This window comes from Heliangelus exortis, chromosome 1, assembly GCF_036169615.1.
Source record: "Heliangelus exortis chromosome 1, bHelExo1.hap1, whole genome shotgun sequence".
Taxonomy (NCBI): domain Eukaryota; kingdom Metazoa; phylum Chordata; class Aves; order Apodiformes; family Trochilidae; genus Heliangelus; species Heliangelus exortis.
The window spans coordinates 116,669,056-116,685,759 of NC_092422.1; the positions used below are offsets into that span (position 1 = coordinate 116,669,056).

A 16,704-nucleotide genomic window follows, 5' to 3' on the forward strand; every position below is an offset into this window, starting at 1 on the left:
TTGGACTCACATCTTCCATCACACTTCCTTAATCATTCAGTCAACATCCTTTACTACTCTAAAATTTACAGCATTTGTTCTCTCAGACTTTCCTTAAACATATGGTCTCAGTACTATATCCTTTTATTTAATATACCCAGTTTAGTATAAAATTAAATTATCCCTATATTTGTTTAACTCAATTTCTATGCATAAGGGACTATATATCTAACAGAAGGTGATAAAACCACAACACAAGTGCAGATGATCATTCAGGACCTGCCTCTCTACACATCAAGAAATTATTAAAGGAAATTTGTTTCTGTGGAAGCAAAAATCCTAATCTCAAACTATAATTTACTGATGTTCAAGTTTCTACACTGGACACTCCTTCGGTTGTCATGAGAAATAACAGTAGTTTATGTGTTCAGCTATGAATTGATCAATAAAAAGTTATCACACAATTCATGGCAGTGGCATTTAAAGAAACCACAGATGGTACACAGGCTGCCAGCATTTTTTTTTTTTTTTTTTGGTATTCCATGCAAGTTAACTTAAGCGTATACAAAGCAGAATCTTTACAACTGGAGCACATACATGCTATAAGATTACTATTACATGTATGTTTACTTCCAATACTGCAGAACCGGAAATGTCCAACTGATAACAGCTTCTCACAAACTTTGAACCAAAGCATAATCTCTTCTTGGAAATCATGTCAATAATTAGAGAACACCTATTTCCTGATTATTTTAATCCCACATAGTGGAAGTCAAAGCAATGGTAAGGCAGAACACTATGGTTTTGCTGATAAGGCCTTCCTATACACTTAGATTTCTGATTAAGCCACAGAAGGACTTACAGGATCATCACGGTGATATAAACAGTTGTATTTACAAAAAGTCATTGGATGTAGTTTCTCAGGATTGTAAATAAGAATCAAGAAACAAAACAGGACTTCTTGAAAATGTCCAAACACAAATGCACAAACTCCTGACAAACTCTGGCCATCTGAAGTGGTCATAGGGACCACTTATCACCTCACGAAAGCAGCACAGCAGAAAAAGCACACTGCTCCAACACGTCTTCTCAAAAGAAAACCTCTCCCATCATTAGTGACTCTACTTTCCCACTTATTTCTTACATAAACTGACCTAACTTGGACATGCTGAGCTTGAAATACACTTGGCAGAAAGGCAGTGAAAAGAAACAAGAAAGTCGTATGAATAGTAAGTGCACGGAACTGTCACAGTTGGAAAAGACCTGTAAGATCACTACATCCTACCATCAACATCCCCCCCTCCCAGTAAAATAAATCAAATATATTTATTAGTATCTGTATCACATTGCCCACTAAAGCATTTCCTGAAGTGCCTCATCTACACAGTTTTTAAATACACTCAGGGATGGCGATTTCACCACGTCCCTGGGCAGCCTGTTCCAACGTCTAACAACTCTCTCAGTAAAGAAATTCTTCCTAATATCCAGTCTAAACCTCCCCTGGTTCAACTTCAGGACATTTCCTCTGGTCCTATGATTGTTCACTTGAGAGAAGAGGCCAGCACTCACCTCCCTACAACCTCCTTTCACGTAGTTGGAGGGAGCAGCCTCCTCTCAGACTCTGCTTCATCAACTAAACATTCCCAGTTCCCTCAGCCTCTCCTCATAGGACCTCTCCTCACAGACCCTTCACTGACTTGGTTGCCCTTCTCTGTACTCACTCCAGCACCTCAATGGCTTTCTTGTACTGGAGGGCCCAGAACTGAACACAGTATTCAAGGTGCAGTCTCACCAGTGCTGAGTACAGGGATATGATCACCTCCCTTCTCCTGCAGGCCACACTATTCCTGATACAAGCCAGGATGCTGTTGGCCTTCTTGGACACCTGGGCACACTGCTGGCTCATATTCAGCCGGGTGTCAACCAGCATCCCCAGGCCCTTTCCTGCCTGGCAGTTTTCCAGCCACTCCTCCCCAAGGCTGTAGCATTACATGGGGTTGTGACTGAAGTGCAGGACCTGGCACTTGGCCGTGTTAAACCTCATATTATTGGCTCTGGTCCACTGGTCCAGCCTGTCCAGGTGCCTCTGCAGAGCATTCCTACCCTCAGGCAGACTGACACTCCCACCCAACTTTGTGTCACCTGCAAACTTATTGAGAAAGCCCTCAGTCTCTTCATCTACACCATTAATGAAGATACTGAACAACACCAGCCCCAAAACTGAGCCCTGGGGGACATCACTGGTGACTGGCCACCAACTGGATTTAACTTTGTTCAGCCCAGCCATCCAGCCAGTTTTCAACCCAGTGAAAAGTACACCTGTCGGCCATGAGCTGCCAGCTTCTCTAGGAGAATGCAGTGTGAGATGGTGTCAAAGGGTTTGCTTAAGTCCAGGTAGACAAAATCCACAGCCTTTCCCTCATCCTCTAGGCAGGTCACATCATCATAGAATGAGACCAGGATGGTCAAGCAGGACTTGCCCTTCCTGAACTAGGCTGGGCGTGATCCCCTGGCTGTCCTGCACTTGCCATGTGAGCACACTCAAGAAAAACCTCTCCATAATTTTTTTTGGTGCTGAGGTCAGGCTGACAGGCCTGTAATTCCCTGGATCCTCTTCCAGACCTTCTTGTAGATGGGTGTTACATTGGCAAACCTCCAGACATCTGGGGCCCCCCTGTTAACCAAGACCACTGATAAATGATGGAGGGAGGTTTGGCAAGTCCCTTTGCCAGCTCTCTCAATAGTCTTGGGTGCCTTTGGAACCTCCAGAGGAAAGGAGCTGACTGAAGGTTTCCCCGCAGAACAGAAAGAAACTCACTGTATTAGAAGCTAGGTTTATATGGTCAAAAGCTGGAGGAGCTGTGGTGAGAGCGTACAAAGGGCAGAGCACACCCCATTGAGACCATAGGGCAGGCCACAGAAACAATGTTCCTCACCAGCCCATGTCCTCCGCGCAGGAGAGTGACAACTTACTGTTGGTTGGAGTCATATACTCTTGTCAGGACAGAGGCAAAGTCTGTCTAGCAGATCTTCTAGTGAGTAACACACAAGTAGGAACTCCAACTCTTCTACCCACACATTTTGAGTTCCCACAAGTTCCCTTGTGGTGATGAAATCAATAAAGCCGAACAGTGTGTGCACACATCTCCTGTAATACTCCCATCTTTTTAAGTGCATAATATAGATTCAGAAGAAAAATACACTGGACTCTCTAGAAATCTTGCTTCCTTCGTTGAAGATGTTGAAAGAGGTGGGCAACACTAGGATACCAGAAACTCAAGACACCAATCTTTTCAACTATGAATTATTCTTCCATGTCTCTAATTTGAGCATCACAGAATACTCACAGCCTACCAAATGTAATCGTCTGGGTTGAAAGTGACCTTAAAGATCAATCAAGATGTAGTTGAGCAGAAGTTGTATATATATATATATATATATATATATATATATATATATATATATATATATATATATAAATGTTATGTATTCTCAAAGACTCTTCATCTTTGCCCTACATTTCCTGATTCTCCATTTGCAAAAAGGAGTGCCCTTTCTCACCCTTCACCTTGAAGAGCTGGAAGGCAAAAAATGCTACATATGTGAAGAATCTGGCACAAGGAAACTTAATAACACTGTTTTGGAAGCCAAGTACTAATTGCTTGCAACAAAGGAAAAAATCACCAGATTCTTAAAGAATGAGAATGACACATTAATAAATATCGGCTCAGTATGTAAGCACTATTTACACAAAGCATAACGAAAATGCAGTCCTTCATGAGGGGAGAAAACCCTTATAAAAGTAGAAGATAATATAGTATTATACATGACTACAGGAGGGGTAATGAAGTTCTCAAAACAAGCACAGTAAGTGTTTTCAAAACACAGTTTACATGAAACACCCTGTAAAACAGTGACAATGTATATGTTGACAAGGTTATAATAATGCACATTTTCATCTTGATTCCCAAGGGACAATGAAATTAAAAAAATTACTTGGAATTTCCATACCTTGATTATTTCCACCAACTGATCCACACCACTGTCACCTGGAAAGATCGGTTGTCCTAGTAACAGTTCGGCCAATACACAGCCTGCTGACCACACATCTAAAAAGGAGAAAGTGGAGGAACACATTAGACCATTTATATAAAACCAGCTGTGTTAAGCTACTTGCTTTCTTCTTTGCTTTTAATCTTGCGTATAGCACAGCTAAACAAAATACAGGTACTTGGCATAAAGCATCGGTGGGCAGACAGTCTTAAGAAGTCAAATAATGACACAGCTCCTTGAAAATAATGTTAAATGCCATCATATATTGACATTAAAAATCACACGTGTAGGAAAAAGACCTGAGAACATTTGCTATCTAGAAATTAATAATGTCCTGAAACCCTGTGTTGCTTTTAAATCCTGTTGATTATGCATAGGTATCATCCCCCACAATGTCTGAAGCTTCTACTGTTTCTGAAGGTTGAGTATACTCTATTTTCATCCAGGTAGAAAAGCACATAAACACTAGCACATGAACCATTACTGCAACTTTTATTTGTATGCTCCACTACATGATAAGGGATTTGGGAGACAGTGTCTCCATTTAAGTCATATCAAAACCAAATCTTTAATGCAATTCAATTTGCAAACCTGGCTGGACAACATAATTGTAAGTCATAGGGTCAGCAGCCCCCACCAAAGGAGCCACAACTTCTCATACATATACCAAAAGCATTCATTTTCAGCTCCTCTCTTCCATAAAGAAAAATTTCAAAATCTATTACAAGTATATCTTCTTACATGTAAAGAAGACAACTCAGTACTACAACAACAACTTAAGAATGTATCTAAGTGTACTATAGAATATGTAATTTCATTTTTGAAGCAATTAATTCAGATCTAATGAAGAAAATGAAGTAAATGCTGAAGTTTAAGCTGCTCAACACACTAGCAGTATTGGACCTAGATGCAGAAGTAACTGTTTCTCCAAGAAAATAGATTGACTGTAAGGTTTTTTACCAAGTCACAATTTGTTCCATGTATATAGAAAACCTTACAATAAAATCCAAGCTCAAACAAGCAATCAATAAAGATTTAATAATGCCTACAATCCTGTAATGCCCCCAAAGGGAAAAGGCCCTCTCCAACCACGTTTCTTAGAACTCTTGTCTGCTTCTGAGTTAACTTTCCCTGACACAATAAAAGTAGCACCATCATGACTCAATACTCAGAGAATTTACCTTCTGAGGACTGTTCCAGCCTGAGATAACCCACACTACCAGAGAGATCCTTACTTCCTCAGTGTATTCAAACTGTACCACTGGGAAGCAAGATTCACACCATATTGTCAGTTATGGAAAACATCTCTGACTGATCTCTAAACTATCTCTAGTTATTATTTGCAACTTTAATGGTTATTGTTCATTGAAAAATAAACAATATAAGGGGAGGAAAAGTATTAGAACATACACTAACCCAAAGCAGACATGACTGTAAGTCAGCATTCACAGTTCACATCCTTATAAAATTTTGAAACTATGTTAGCATTATTTTTTTCAAATTAGACTGTGGCTTTTAAAAACTGTTTTAAATAACCTTCTGGTCTAGCTGCTCCATGAAGTTTGCTTTATGCTGTTTTATCATTTTCCAGTCTCCCTAAATGCCTTTGCACACCACCAGTCAATTTCAGACAAGTCTGAAAGGCAGAAGTCTCAAATCCATTGCAGAAGTTTTGCAAAAAACAGAGCATGCAGTAACGTTGCTGCTGAGGAGAGGCTGGATCAATACCTTCAGGATGCATCAGACTATAGGTGCAGACTATAGCCAACTGTAGCTGCAAACAAGTCAAAGGATGTGCAGGTCCTTGCCCAAGAAAGAAGGCCAAGCCAAAACAGCAGAGGGTAAGTAAGAAAGTTGAGGGCACCACAGGAGGGAAACAGGAGAACAAAGGTTGTAGATCATGAGGAAATAGCTGGGGGACTCTGAGGAATACTTGCTGTATTTGTGATGGGTTTAAACCATCAAACATATAATAAATCCATTTGAAAGCTATATAGTCATTCCTCGTGCAATGACTTAAGGTAAGTATCAGGTGACTTAAGGTCTCATTAAAAGTCTCCTTACTCTTCCTTGATTTTACATGCTAACATTTTAAACATGCACTGAAATAAGCGGCAGGCATTCCAAAATCCCCAACTATTTCCAACAATGTAATTTCACTGACATCCAAATTAGGACTTGGGCAATGTTTCATGGACAAGGAAGTGAACAAACCTTTGAAGCATCCTCAACAAAAGCCAGAGAGCTAAGGTTAACTTCAGCAACTCCAAGCAGAGATGACAGCAAAACACAATTTAGATAGGTGTTTATAAAACTTTAGTGAGCAATGTAGAATAAGGAAGAAACTGGAGAAATTCAGTTTCAGTGATGAAGCTCAATGGAATTTATGCCAGACTTTAATACTAAAAACTTGTCCATGGGATGGTTTGGGTTTTTTTTTTTTCCTTTGAATCTGGAATTTTAAAATTTATCTTCTGAATTTGGGTGGTAACATTTTTCCCAGTCCTGAAGTAAACAATGTACTAAATTCTATATTCAAAGACATTACTTGAAAAATATGATACGGTAATTAACATTAGTTCTCAATAGCTCCTTCTCAGACATTTTTCTGCCTTAGCACGGTCACAACTATTATAGTTTAATAATCCTTAAGAACAAGTTAGTGGTGGAGCTACCCACTCCCATGGGAGGAGAAGTATTTTCTAAACCATTTCTTTATAATATGTGCAATTTAATTAAGGCAAAATATGACTATCATTCACATACTTAACAGGAAAAAAAAATGTCAACAAATTATCATCTTTATGCTAAGATAGTTGGGACAATGTGCAATTATACAAGAAATACTGAAAGCCATTATTTTATGTAGAAAAAAAAAAAATGCAAGGCTACTTTCTTGAAACCCTTGGTGAAATGTAGTCTAAACAGTATGGCCAGTAAATACAACTACCAGCCAAAAGCAACCTTTAAATAAGCTTATTTCAGTGAGCTTTCGCAGATTATTAATAGTAGTAAGTGCCGTGTATTTTGCATACTAGAGAACACTTAGACAAATATCATTATCACATTAATTACTTGCACTAAATTAAGCTCACAAAAATTCATATAGCCTCCTATACTACAAAACTTTTCTTAAGTTCCTATTACTTTACTGATCTTCACAGTTCTTAGGTGGACATTAGTCTTTCTAATAATATGATCTGTATTAGTCCTTTATTTTGGAATGCCATTCCATCATTAAAGAAGGTAAGAAAAGAAAAATGTCTCTTTAGTTCAGGAAGAGGCAGGACAGCAGGACAACCTACAAAATACACTCCTTAGCTTTAAGCCTAGAAGTGGCAATAGCAATTTCCTGTTGGCTTTGACAGAATAACCTGTACATTTTTGTGAACATAAAGTCTGCCTTTCTTATCTGAGCAACTGGCTGTCTTCTCAGCATGAGCAAAATTTGTTGTTACACTTCAGCTCCTCTAACTACCTATTTGGAGGACATGATAGGAAGAAAAAAAGTTGAGCCTGTTCTCATCCATTTATTTCAAATTAACACCTTCCCTTTACCTGACACTTTATATGGCACATTTGCCTTTCTACATTTTTTTTCCTCCCCTCAACTATTCATCTCTGCATCACTATCCCTTGATCTTGCTGGACTTCCTCTAGAAACAAACTAGTAGGGAAGAAACCAAGAGTCAGAAAAAGGCAGCCCTGGGAAGTCATAAAATCACCAGCTTCTAGTTACCAAGTGCCAGAGCAGAAAGTGCTTTTCAGTGCTGCTTGTTTGGAACACTTTCTGGGGTGTCAGAACTAGAGCAACATTCTGGATTACGGACACACGTGCCATGTTGGTGCAAGCTTTACACATCAAACCACCAAAAATACAGATTATGGAGACAGAATTAGGCTGAAACCTGAAAATGCTTGGAAAGCCATGCTTGTTTTAGTACTTGGAACGAAAGCTAAACACAGGTATTTCTGCAATGAAGAATGAAATTGCAATGACAGGTGATAGATTAGTTCAGGAAAGGAATGCCTGTGCTTACTATCAGCATTGGAAGCTGCAATCTGAGATACACAGGCAAATACTTTCCACTGTTTGGCAGCAGGTTTGGGACACCTTGTGATTGTTCTTCCCCAGTAAACTCTGAGACAGCCCAACTACAAATGCCTCCGGAGGAGGCTGAGGTAAAATACTGCTCCAGATTGCTGAGGTAAAATACTCTCTCCCTCTGTCCGAGTGATCGCCCGGAAAGTGAATGAATAACTTCATGATACTTATTTTTGGACACCCCAAGAGAAGCCAGAAATACAGCCACATAAATGAGTCTTTCCTTGCCAGTGGCTATAAGTGTTCCCTCTGGAATGCCCTCAACTCCTGCCAGCCCATTAATGGAGAAAATGTGCCAAGACCAGTAGACCCCTATTATCCAGAAACCCTGCCACATTCTGGTCAGCCCTTCATTGTCCCACCACCTAACCTAGTTAAAAAAAAAAAAAAAAAAAAAAAGAAGTATGTTACGAGGGTAGAGCTTAACTGCACAGCTTCTTTCTGTATAAGAGGATCACATGGCAACAGAAACATCTGCACCCACCCCTGCTCCAATGACTGTGTTTGTCCCAGGATCTGGTAGGGTAATGTGAGCAGCCACTCCACATTTTTTCAGCAGGCAGGAGCACCCATATGACCAGTGCAGCCAGCAACATGCTCTCAGATGGTGTAACAGACACAGATCTGCCTGGAAGAAGCTTCAGCCAAAACACTGTCAAGAGACAGCTGAAAGGCTTGGTTTGGAAAAAACCAGTAACAAAAACAAACAAAAAAAGCCCAAACAAAACCAACAAAAAACACCAAACAAATCCAACCAACCAAAAAATGAACAAACAATCCTCAAAAAACCCAACAAAAAACAAATCGAACCAAAAAAACCAGTCAACTAACCAAAAAACCCCCAACCCTATGTGCCTAACTTCTAGTTACGGGTGCTAAACAAGATGACTAAGTACTGATATTATCATGATACAGGATGGCTGTATTATCACTCCTGGGTCACCACAATGTGATTTCCCAGGTTTAAAAAGCACCGCTTTCTCAGAAATACTTCATGTAATTACTATATTACATCATGTTACAATAAGAAAGCCCTGCTGTAACATTAGCAGGTATGAAAATCATAGAAACACTTGGATGCCTCACAGGTAACATATAGAAAAGTTCTACTTAGAACACTCTAGGGCTTCAGATTCTTCACCCACTTTCTTTTCAATGTAATTTTAGGATAGTGTACTTAACACAAAATATCCCCATGCTACATTTAAGCTCAGTTTTTGTTATCACACACATAAGTGGGACTCTTATATAAAGAAAAGATTCTATAGAGGGAAAGGGCTGTCATGCTAACAATTCAAAAGAAAACAAGAACTAGAAAAGACAAGCTTAAAATGCAGTATTACAATACCAAAGCATTTCACAGTTACCTATACTTTGAGCTATGGATAAAGTGCTGGCTATTAAATCTTCCTTCCTCTCCCTCTCTTTTAAGAAACCTCTTTGTGCTTGTTTGTTGGTGTATAAATAATGTTGACTGAGTTTGGATGAGCATTCCCATGGGAATAAGGGAAGAATTCCCAGTAAGTGCTGTTGCTGCCTATCTCACCAAAACTAAGGAATTTTGTGGTATTTACCACCACTGGAAACACCAGCGCCACAAAACTAAAACCCTAGAATTTCTAACATGTTGCAGAACACCAAGAAATTGAAAAGTAAAAGCATTTTATCACTTCTCAGCTCCCAAATTCAAAGATTGTGTTGAGAAGGAAGTGGAGGGAGGCAAAAATAGGAAGGAAGAAATATTTGCTGAACTTAATTTTCATGCTATTCTGTGCAAGCTTCAGAAAAGGGGCTTTGTGGGGGACAGGGTTTTTTTGAGGAAGCATGAGAAGAATGTCTGAACCACAATGACTATAATTCATTATGCTTGTGGCAAGGGGAAAATAGACTCGTCCCTTTAGAACAGTATTTTTATTAGAGTTATTTTAGAGACACAGAAATAAGAAAACAAAAATAGAAAGAGAAATTTTAAAAAGGTTTGGTTAAAAAGTGCAAGATGAAAGTAATTGTGCAGTTGGAGCGGAAGACATTTCACTGGCTTATCTATGAAGCAGTCTCTTCTGGTGACGCCTAGAATATTTGTTTTATGCAGTTATCCTCTGAAGCAAGTTGTCTCAGTGCACTCTGATAATGCAGCTGAGCCAATCTATTAGCTTTCAGCTGGCAAGATGTCAACCAGGATCAGCTGCCTTCCTCTCACTCATGAGCTCCTATCACTTTGCTTTTACCTGGGCTCTGCTGCTTACCAGACTACACAGTAATGCTGATTCAACTCACTAACGTAGCAGAAAGCTAACCTAACCAAAAGTCTCCTGTCAGTTGAAGCTGAGCAGGCATATTAAACAGCAAACCATGAGAGCGAGGGTATCCAGGGGTGAGAAAGAATAGGGCTGGGGCGGCCACTTTTGGCAGCAACTAACCATTAATTAAGTCCTGCTCTTTTATCTTTATTGTGCCATTAGTTTCCCCAGATGACTTATAGTTCTGCCTCGTCTGTCAGGGAGATACACAGGTATACACATTCTCCTTGAGGACAAGGACTTGGGGCGTTGGTTGGCAAAAAGCTCAACATAACCCAGCAATGAGCACTTGCAGCCCAGAGAGTCTGGGGCTGCATCAAAAGAAGTGTGGCCAGCAGGTCAAGGGAGGTGATTGTCCCCATTTACTCCACTCTCTTAAGACCCCATCTGGAGTGCTGTGTCCAGTTCTGCAGCCCCCAGCATAAAGACATGGGAGCAATTCTATTGAGTACAGAGAAGGGGCAAAAAGATGATCAGAGGGCTGGAGCACCTCTCCTATGATGACAGGCTGAGACGGTTGGGGTTGTTCAATCTGGAGAAGGGAAGGCTCCAGGGAGACCTTAGAGCAGCCTTCCAGTACATGAAGGGAGCCCACAGGAAAGCTGAGGAGGAACATTTACAAGAGCATGTAGTGACAGGAAAAATATGATGGCTTTAAGCTGGAAGAATGCAGATTTAGGTTAGACATTAGGAATAAATTCTTCAGTGAGGGTGATGAGACACTGGCACAGGTTGCCCAGGGAGGTCGTGAATGCCTCATCCCTGGGTATGTTCAAGGACAGGTTAAAATGGTGCTTTGAGCAACCTGGTCTAGTGGAAGGTGCCCCTGCCTATGCAGGGGGATTTGACCGAGATGATCTCTAAGGTCCCTTCCAACCAAACCCATTATGTCTTGCTATAATACATACCAAAGAATAACTAACAGGGAAAAAAAACAATGAGAACAGGTAAATCTTCAGCAATGCTGCTATTCTCAAAGAGCTGCAGAGTTGAAAGGAACCCACCAGCCATTGAGTTAGAACATACTATAAATGTACTTTATCTGGTTATAAACACATTCTGCAAAGATTTCATCGTGATCTCCAAATCTTTTTGGACATACTGAACTTCGCCTAAGCAACTCGAGCCCATAAGCAAGCTGAAAGCTTAGCACAGTACTGGGGAACTGAAGGGCCAGATCCCATCTCTATCTCTATAGCACTATAGAGATAGAGCACTATAGGCCAGATCCCATCTCTATAGCACTATAACATCTTAGCTAAAAAAACCGAAGAAGTAACCCACAACCTGCTGACACATTGCTGTTCCTTTTTATGACTTTTCTTTTTACTATTCATTTTTAGGACTTCCCTGTAAGAAAACATGGCTGTTCCCAGTCCTCTGCCAAAACCTGCAGCTTCCCTAACATTTCCATGACACAGTTATGTGCCAGGTATTAGAAAGGTATCTTCTTCATGTTCAAACTTAATGACTAAAGGACAGTAAAAATTAGAGTAAGCTGAACCAAAAAGACTGCTGTACACAATACACTGTTCAAGAAAGCTTAAAGCCAATCACCAGGCCACATTTTCCCTTCCACTACACTTTACTAAAAGCTAAGTAAGTAAGTTACAAATTATTTGTGCCTAAATCATAGCATATCCGAAGCAGTAGTTAATGGTTCCACATTCTTTAGTTACTTGAAGATGCTTTTTTGGCTTCAGAGCTCATGCTTTTAAAATAAACAGCAAAATTACCTGGAGGGCTGGAAAGTGTTCTGTTTGAAATCAGATGTTCCCCCATAAAAAAGCCACCCTTCCCTAATGTGATTGACACTGAAGTCTCAAAAGACATAGAAATCAGAGCAGCCATCTACAAAATGCTGTATTTCATTAAGAAATGGTACCATTTACAATCAAAAGTCTGCCTCTGGGGATTATATCCGAGATCTTTGGAAACCTTTACACATTTAACTACAGAATAAGAACTCATGCATCTGGTATAGATTTCAATAAACACAACACATACATACCTATACTGGAGGTATAATCGGTGGCTCCAAAGATCAACTCTGGTGCCCTGTAGTACCGAGAGCAGATGTATGAGACATTAGGTTCTCCACGAACCAGCTGTTTTGCACTGAAAAGGAAACAAAATGATAATCTTTCACTTATGAATAGCTCTACAGTTTTGCAGTGCAGACCAACATTAAGCTTTGGCACTCTTCACCCACCCTCACTTTCTAAACGCTAAAGAACCATGTTCTTCTAAACTCATGCAAGCCACAGACTCAATGATTTATCATGAAATCAGTCCAATCCATCATGCCCAAACCTTATAATGGACATAGCAAAGGAAAACCTGACTACAAACTAGGTGAAAAACTGCATCAGATTGTTGGCTGGCAGTCAGTTGTCTTTTTCTAGGTACAAAGGTTTGTTTACAAAGAAAAGAGGACAGAATATGGTTCAGTCAAATACAACTACTTTTAAGGTTCAAAAGACCTGGATACCCACAGGACCTAAGTGTTTTGTTTTGAGAAACAGAGAAAGTACCACCTTTTTACACACCATTACTTTCAAGTTTCTGTGCAATTCTTCTTTTGCTCCAACACTGGTGAGGCAGAGCTCAGGAAAAGATTCCCAAGCCACCAGGCATGACGATGCACTGCTTCAATAACTTTTATCTGACATTCCCACTCACTACAGCCAAGCGAATTTAGCAACAGCAGCTTCCATGAGCTCTTACACATACGGCCTAACTATTTTTGTCTGCAACGTTATAGTACAATCTTAAAGACTGAACTTTCCCAGAAAGAAATCTGTCTCCTGTCTCTGTGGATTACTAGAATTCCCACATCAGTTCTAAGATAGGGGCTAGACTCCAAAGGTGATTCACTTGAATGGATACTGGGAATAAACGTGCCATCGGAAACTACGATACAGACATCCACTATCTAAGAGCTTCAATCGGAAGTGTTACTTTTGATCTTGAGCAGCTACAGTATCTGAAATATTAAGTGAATTGGTGTACATACAAGTAGACTAACTTGCCTTTTTAGGTTACTATGCCACAGCACCTGTCCTTTCTTTCCCAAGCACATTTCATCCAAATATTTGGTTGTATTTTTCCATGGTACAGTACTTTCCCTATGCGATCGTGTATTTATTTTATGTTTATAATACCTGCTTGATAAAAAGGCTTGAACTTTAACTGCTTCCCTCTTGATAATCCTTTCTCAGATCTCCTCCCTCCCCATACCTATTAGATCATAATTTCTCTTTCAAAACTACAAATTAAGACCTCCTGAGAAACACAGAGGACTTCTTTACACCCAAGTTCACTGTGAAGGAAGTTTGTTTTCACCAGGCTTCAGGCCACAGATGCACTTACCTTCCAAAGTCACAGAGTTTTAGAACAGCTGTATCAGGGTCCAGCAAGAGGTTCTGTGGTTTTATATCCCGGTGGCAGATCCCAAAGGAATGGATATAGGCTAAACTCCGGAACAGCTGATACATGTACAACTGGAACACAGAAGCACTGTGTAAGTCATACTTTCCCAGCCAAAACAGGGTAAGCAATTAATTTAGCACAAGCTCTTATTAGAAGAAAATCACCCAAGAAAAGAGTCTGTCAGATGTGTATTAGTGCTATGAAGGTTAGATGGGTAAGATGGGAAACACCCCTACCCTTTGCTCCAAATATTCACAGATGTAGTTCAAAATTGTTCATTTGTGCTTTCAAAAATGAGCACAATTAAAAAAAAACTTGTGCTAGCTTGAAAAGATTTATAAATAGCAGTAGTCATTAAAGACAAACAAAATTAAGGTGTTTCTGTTAGTTTATAGATCAACCTCTTCACAGAAATTAAGTATTCTGGCTATTTTAAAAAAACAACAAACAAAAAACCCACAAACACACACACTCAAAATATGCCCCCTCAAACCCCAACGAAAGTCCTTTAGTTGATGAAGTTAATAACAACTTATTAAGTGTTGTCCAAGGACTATGGTAGTGTCTCAGCCTGTCATTTGAGTGTATCCCCCCATTTCTCTTGATGAGGGGACAGATTCTTTTTAATTTCAGATCTCTGGGCAAAAAGGCAGAGAAAAACAACTGCTCAGAATAATTTTATGCAAGACACAGAAAACAAGTACGCTGAGGGAGAGTTTTCTCTGCCCCCTTTCCAAGGCTGGCTAATCCCTTAGAGCAAGAAGGAATAAAGCAAGGGGAAAATGTTATGAAACCAAGAGCTTCAGAGGGCAAGATTAAAGGGCATGGGGAGGACATCCAGCAGCTGGAGCTACACACTTTTCAACTATGAAGAATAAAGAGCTGCTGGATACAATTAGTGCCATACAGCATATAGTCATAAACAGGCATGGAAAGCCCTGTTTCAAGGTTGACACCAAGCTGCCAGGCTGTTTGTTATCTTCGTTGTGTCCCCCACAAGGTTCCATTTTAAAATCAAGACGCAGGCAAGACACTGTATTGGAGATGCACCTCCTTGCTTTCTTTTTTCAAGCACATTCCTCACAGTTCACCTTTAATGGTCTGTAAAGCCAGGTGCAATTACTAGATATTGATATCGGGTCATGTCTGCCTCACTTTCACCACTATCTTTGTCAGTACACTTTCTCTCTTGTTTTATGTTGATTGTTTGGTGGGGAAGGCAGGAGACAGAGGAAAATTGCCTCAATTTGGCTCTAGGTCTTTAGTTTTCATGTTTGTTTCTCAAAACCACAACTCTGCACAAAGAATAGCAAACAAACATGTTTTCTGAAATGCCTGTTCTGGACACGTTAAGTATTGTGCAAGTGTATTGCAAAATAATCCAAAAGATTGCTCTAACTTGAGAAGTCAAGTCGACACATGTGGGATTTAGAAACTATGCCTTTCATCTCTGCACAGCAAACCCAAAATTTCCAAGAATTTCTTACAGCATGTTAGAAGTTACAAATAAAAAAATAACAAAAAGATTACTAGAAAAACTTCTTTGCAGTTCTTTAACAGTTTCTTTGTTACTCAGGGAATTGCAACTCTCTGCCTGTCTAGGTATCAAACAGAAGTGACTAAATAGGTATGACACGACCTTTGTGTAGCCAAGAGCCTGGAAAATTGCAAAAGCTTTATTGACATCAAGGCAACATGATCTATTAAAATACTGGAATACAGGAAAGGCTTGCCTTGTCAGAAAAACAAGAGCAGCCTTCCAATCTAGCTGGAATGGGAAGTTCCAAGTATCCAGTAAGATGAAAGAGCTGAAGCAAAACTTTCTCTCAAAGTATAAGGATAATTTTTCCAAAATCGTCATAATGAAGAGCAATTAGGCCAATAGTACTGACAAAAGATATATATTAAAAAATTATCAAAAGTGAAGCTAATGAATTTTGGGGATCATGCAATCCTAAGACATGCTGTTCCACAAGAAGACCAGAATGACCTCGCAGTAGAAATTCTTTCTGATGAATGATGAAGATTCTGTGCTTTCTTAAAAATGGGCACCAATGATGGCTATTGTGGAAACATGTAATGTACAATTAATGCATATACAGTTATGGAACAACACTTTGTTATTGAAATTATTATTATTTGCAGCTTTCATCTTCTTTTAATCAAAGTTTTTTCTTAAACCCACCTTCATGTTAAGCATTACACTTAGAGATGAGTCTAGAGAAAAATACAAATTAGGAATTTTTGTTTCTGATTTCCATTTAATGTCACCTGGATGCTGCGTTACCAAGTTAAAGCCATGTGAAAACATGATCACAGACTAGCATGCAGACTGGGGTCACCACAATATATGAAATGGAACTATGAAACCCAGGTGAGCCCCGTGTTTGACAAAACAACAATAAAAAAAGAGGTTATCTTTATTTCATCCACTTTGTAAAGGTGACAAAAGAAGTAGACAATTTGGGGTTTGAAATCAGATTTTGAGGCTACAATGTACATATAAACTTCTTACTTCATGTTGCTCTTCAAGATAGGAGCCAATGAGCTCCAAGTGGGGACAAAAATGTGCCTTTCATGTGCACAACAGAAGCACATGAACTTTCACTCATATGCCAGGAAAAGGGGAAGATAAACAAGAGAACACTGTTCTTCCTGACATCCTCTTTTCAGTTCCTGACCTTCGTACTATTGTGTCTTCATCAGCTTAGGAAACTGAAGCTGCTAATATGTGTGAAGTCTCTTAGGCTACTTAAAAAAACTAAAAAGCACTCCCACACTCAGTCTCCCCCATTCATTCCAAGATTTTTGTAAAGCAAGAAATTGGGAGTGCTT

General features: G+C 39.6%; 1 protein-coding gene across 3 annotated transcripts in view; it reads right to left on the bottom strand.

The window, feature by feature from the left end:
- The window catches only part of GSK3B (glycogen synthase kinase 3 beta), a 146,019-nt gene that overhangs the window by 33,412 nt on the left and 95,903 nt on the right, over nucleotides 1-16,704 (bottom strand). For all 3 annotated transcript variants that reach the window (XM_071760541.1, XM_071760533.1, XM_071760545.1), the window contains exons 5-7: nucleotides 13,810-13,940; nucleotides 12,449-12,555; nucleotides 3,991-4,088 (exon numbers count right to left, since the gene is read on the bottom strand). In XM_071760541.1, the coding sequence (XP_071616642.1) occupies nucleotides 3,991-4,088; nucleotides 12,449-12,555; nucleotides 13,810-13,940 (336 nt within the window). The remainder of the gene's footprint in view (nucleotides 1-3,990; nucleotides 4,089-12,448; nucleotides 12,556-13,809; nucleotides 13,941-16,704) is intronic.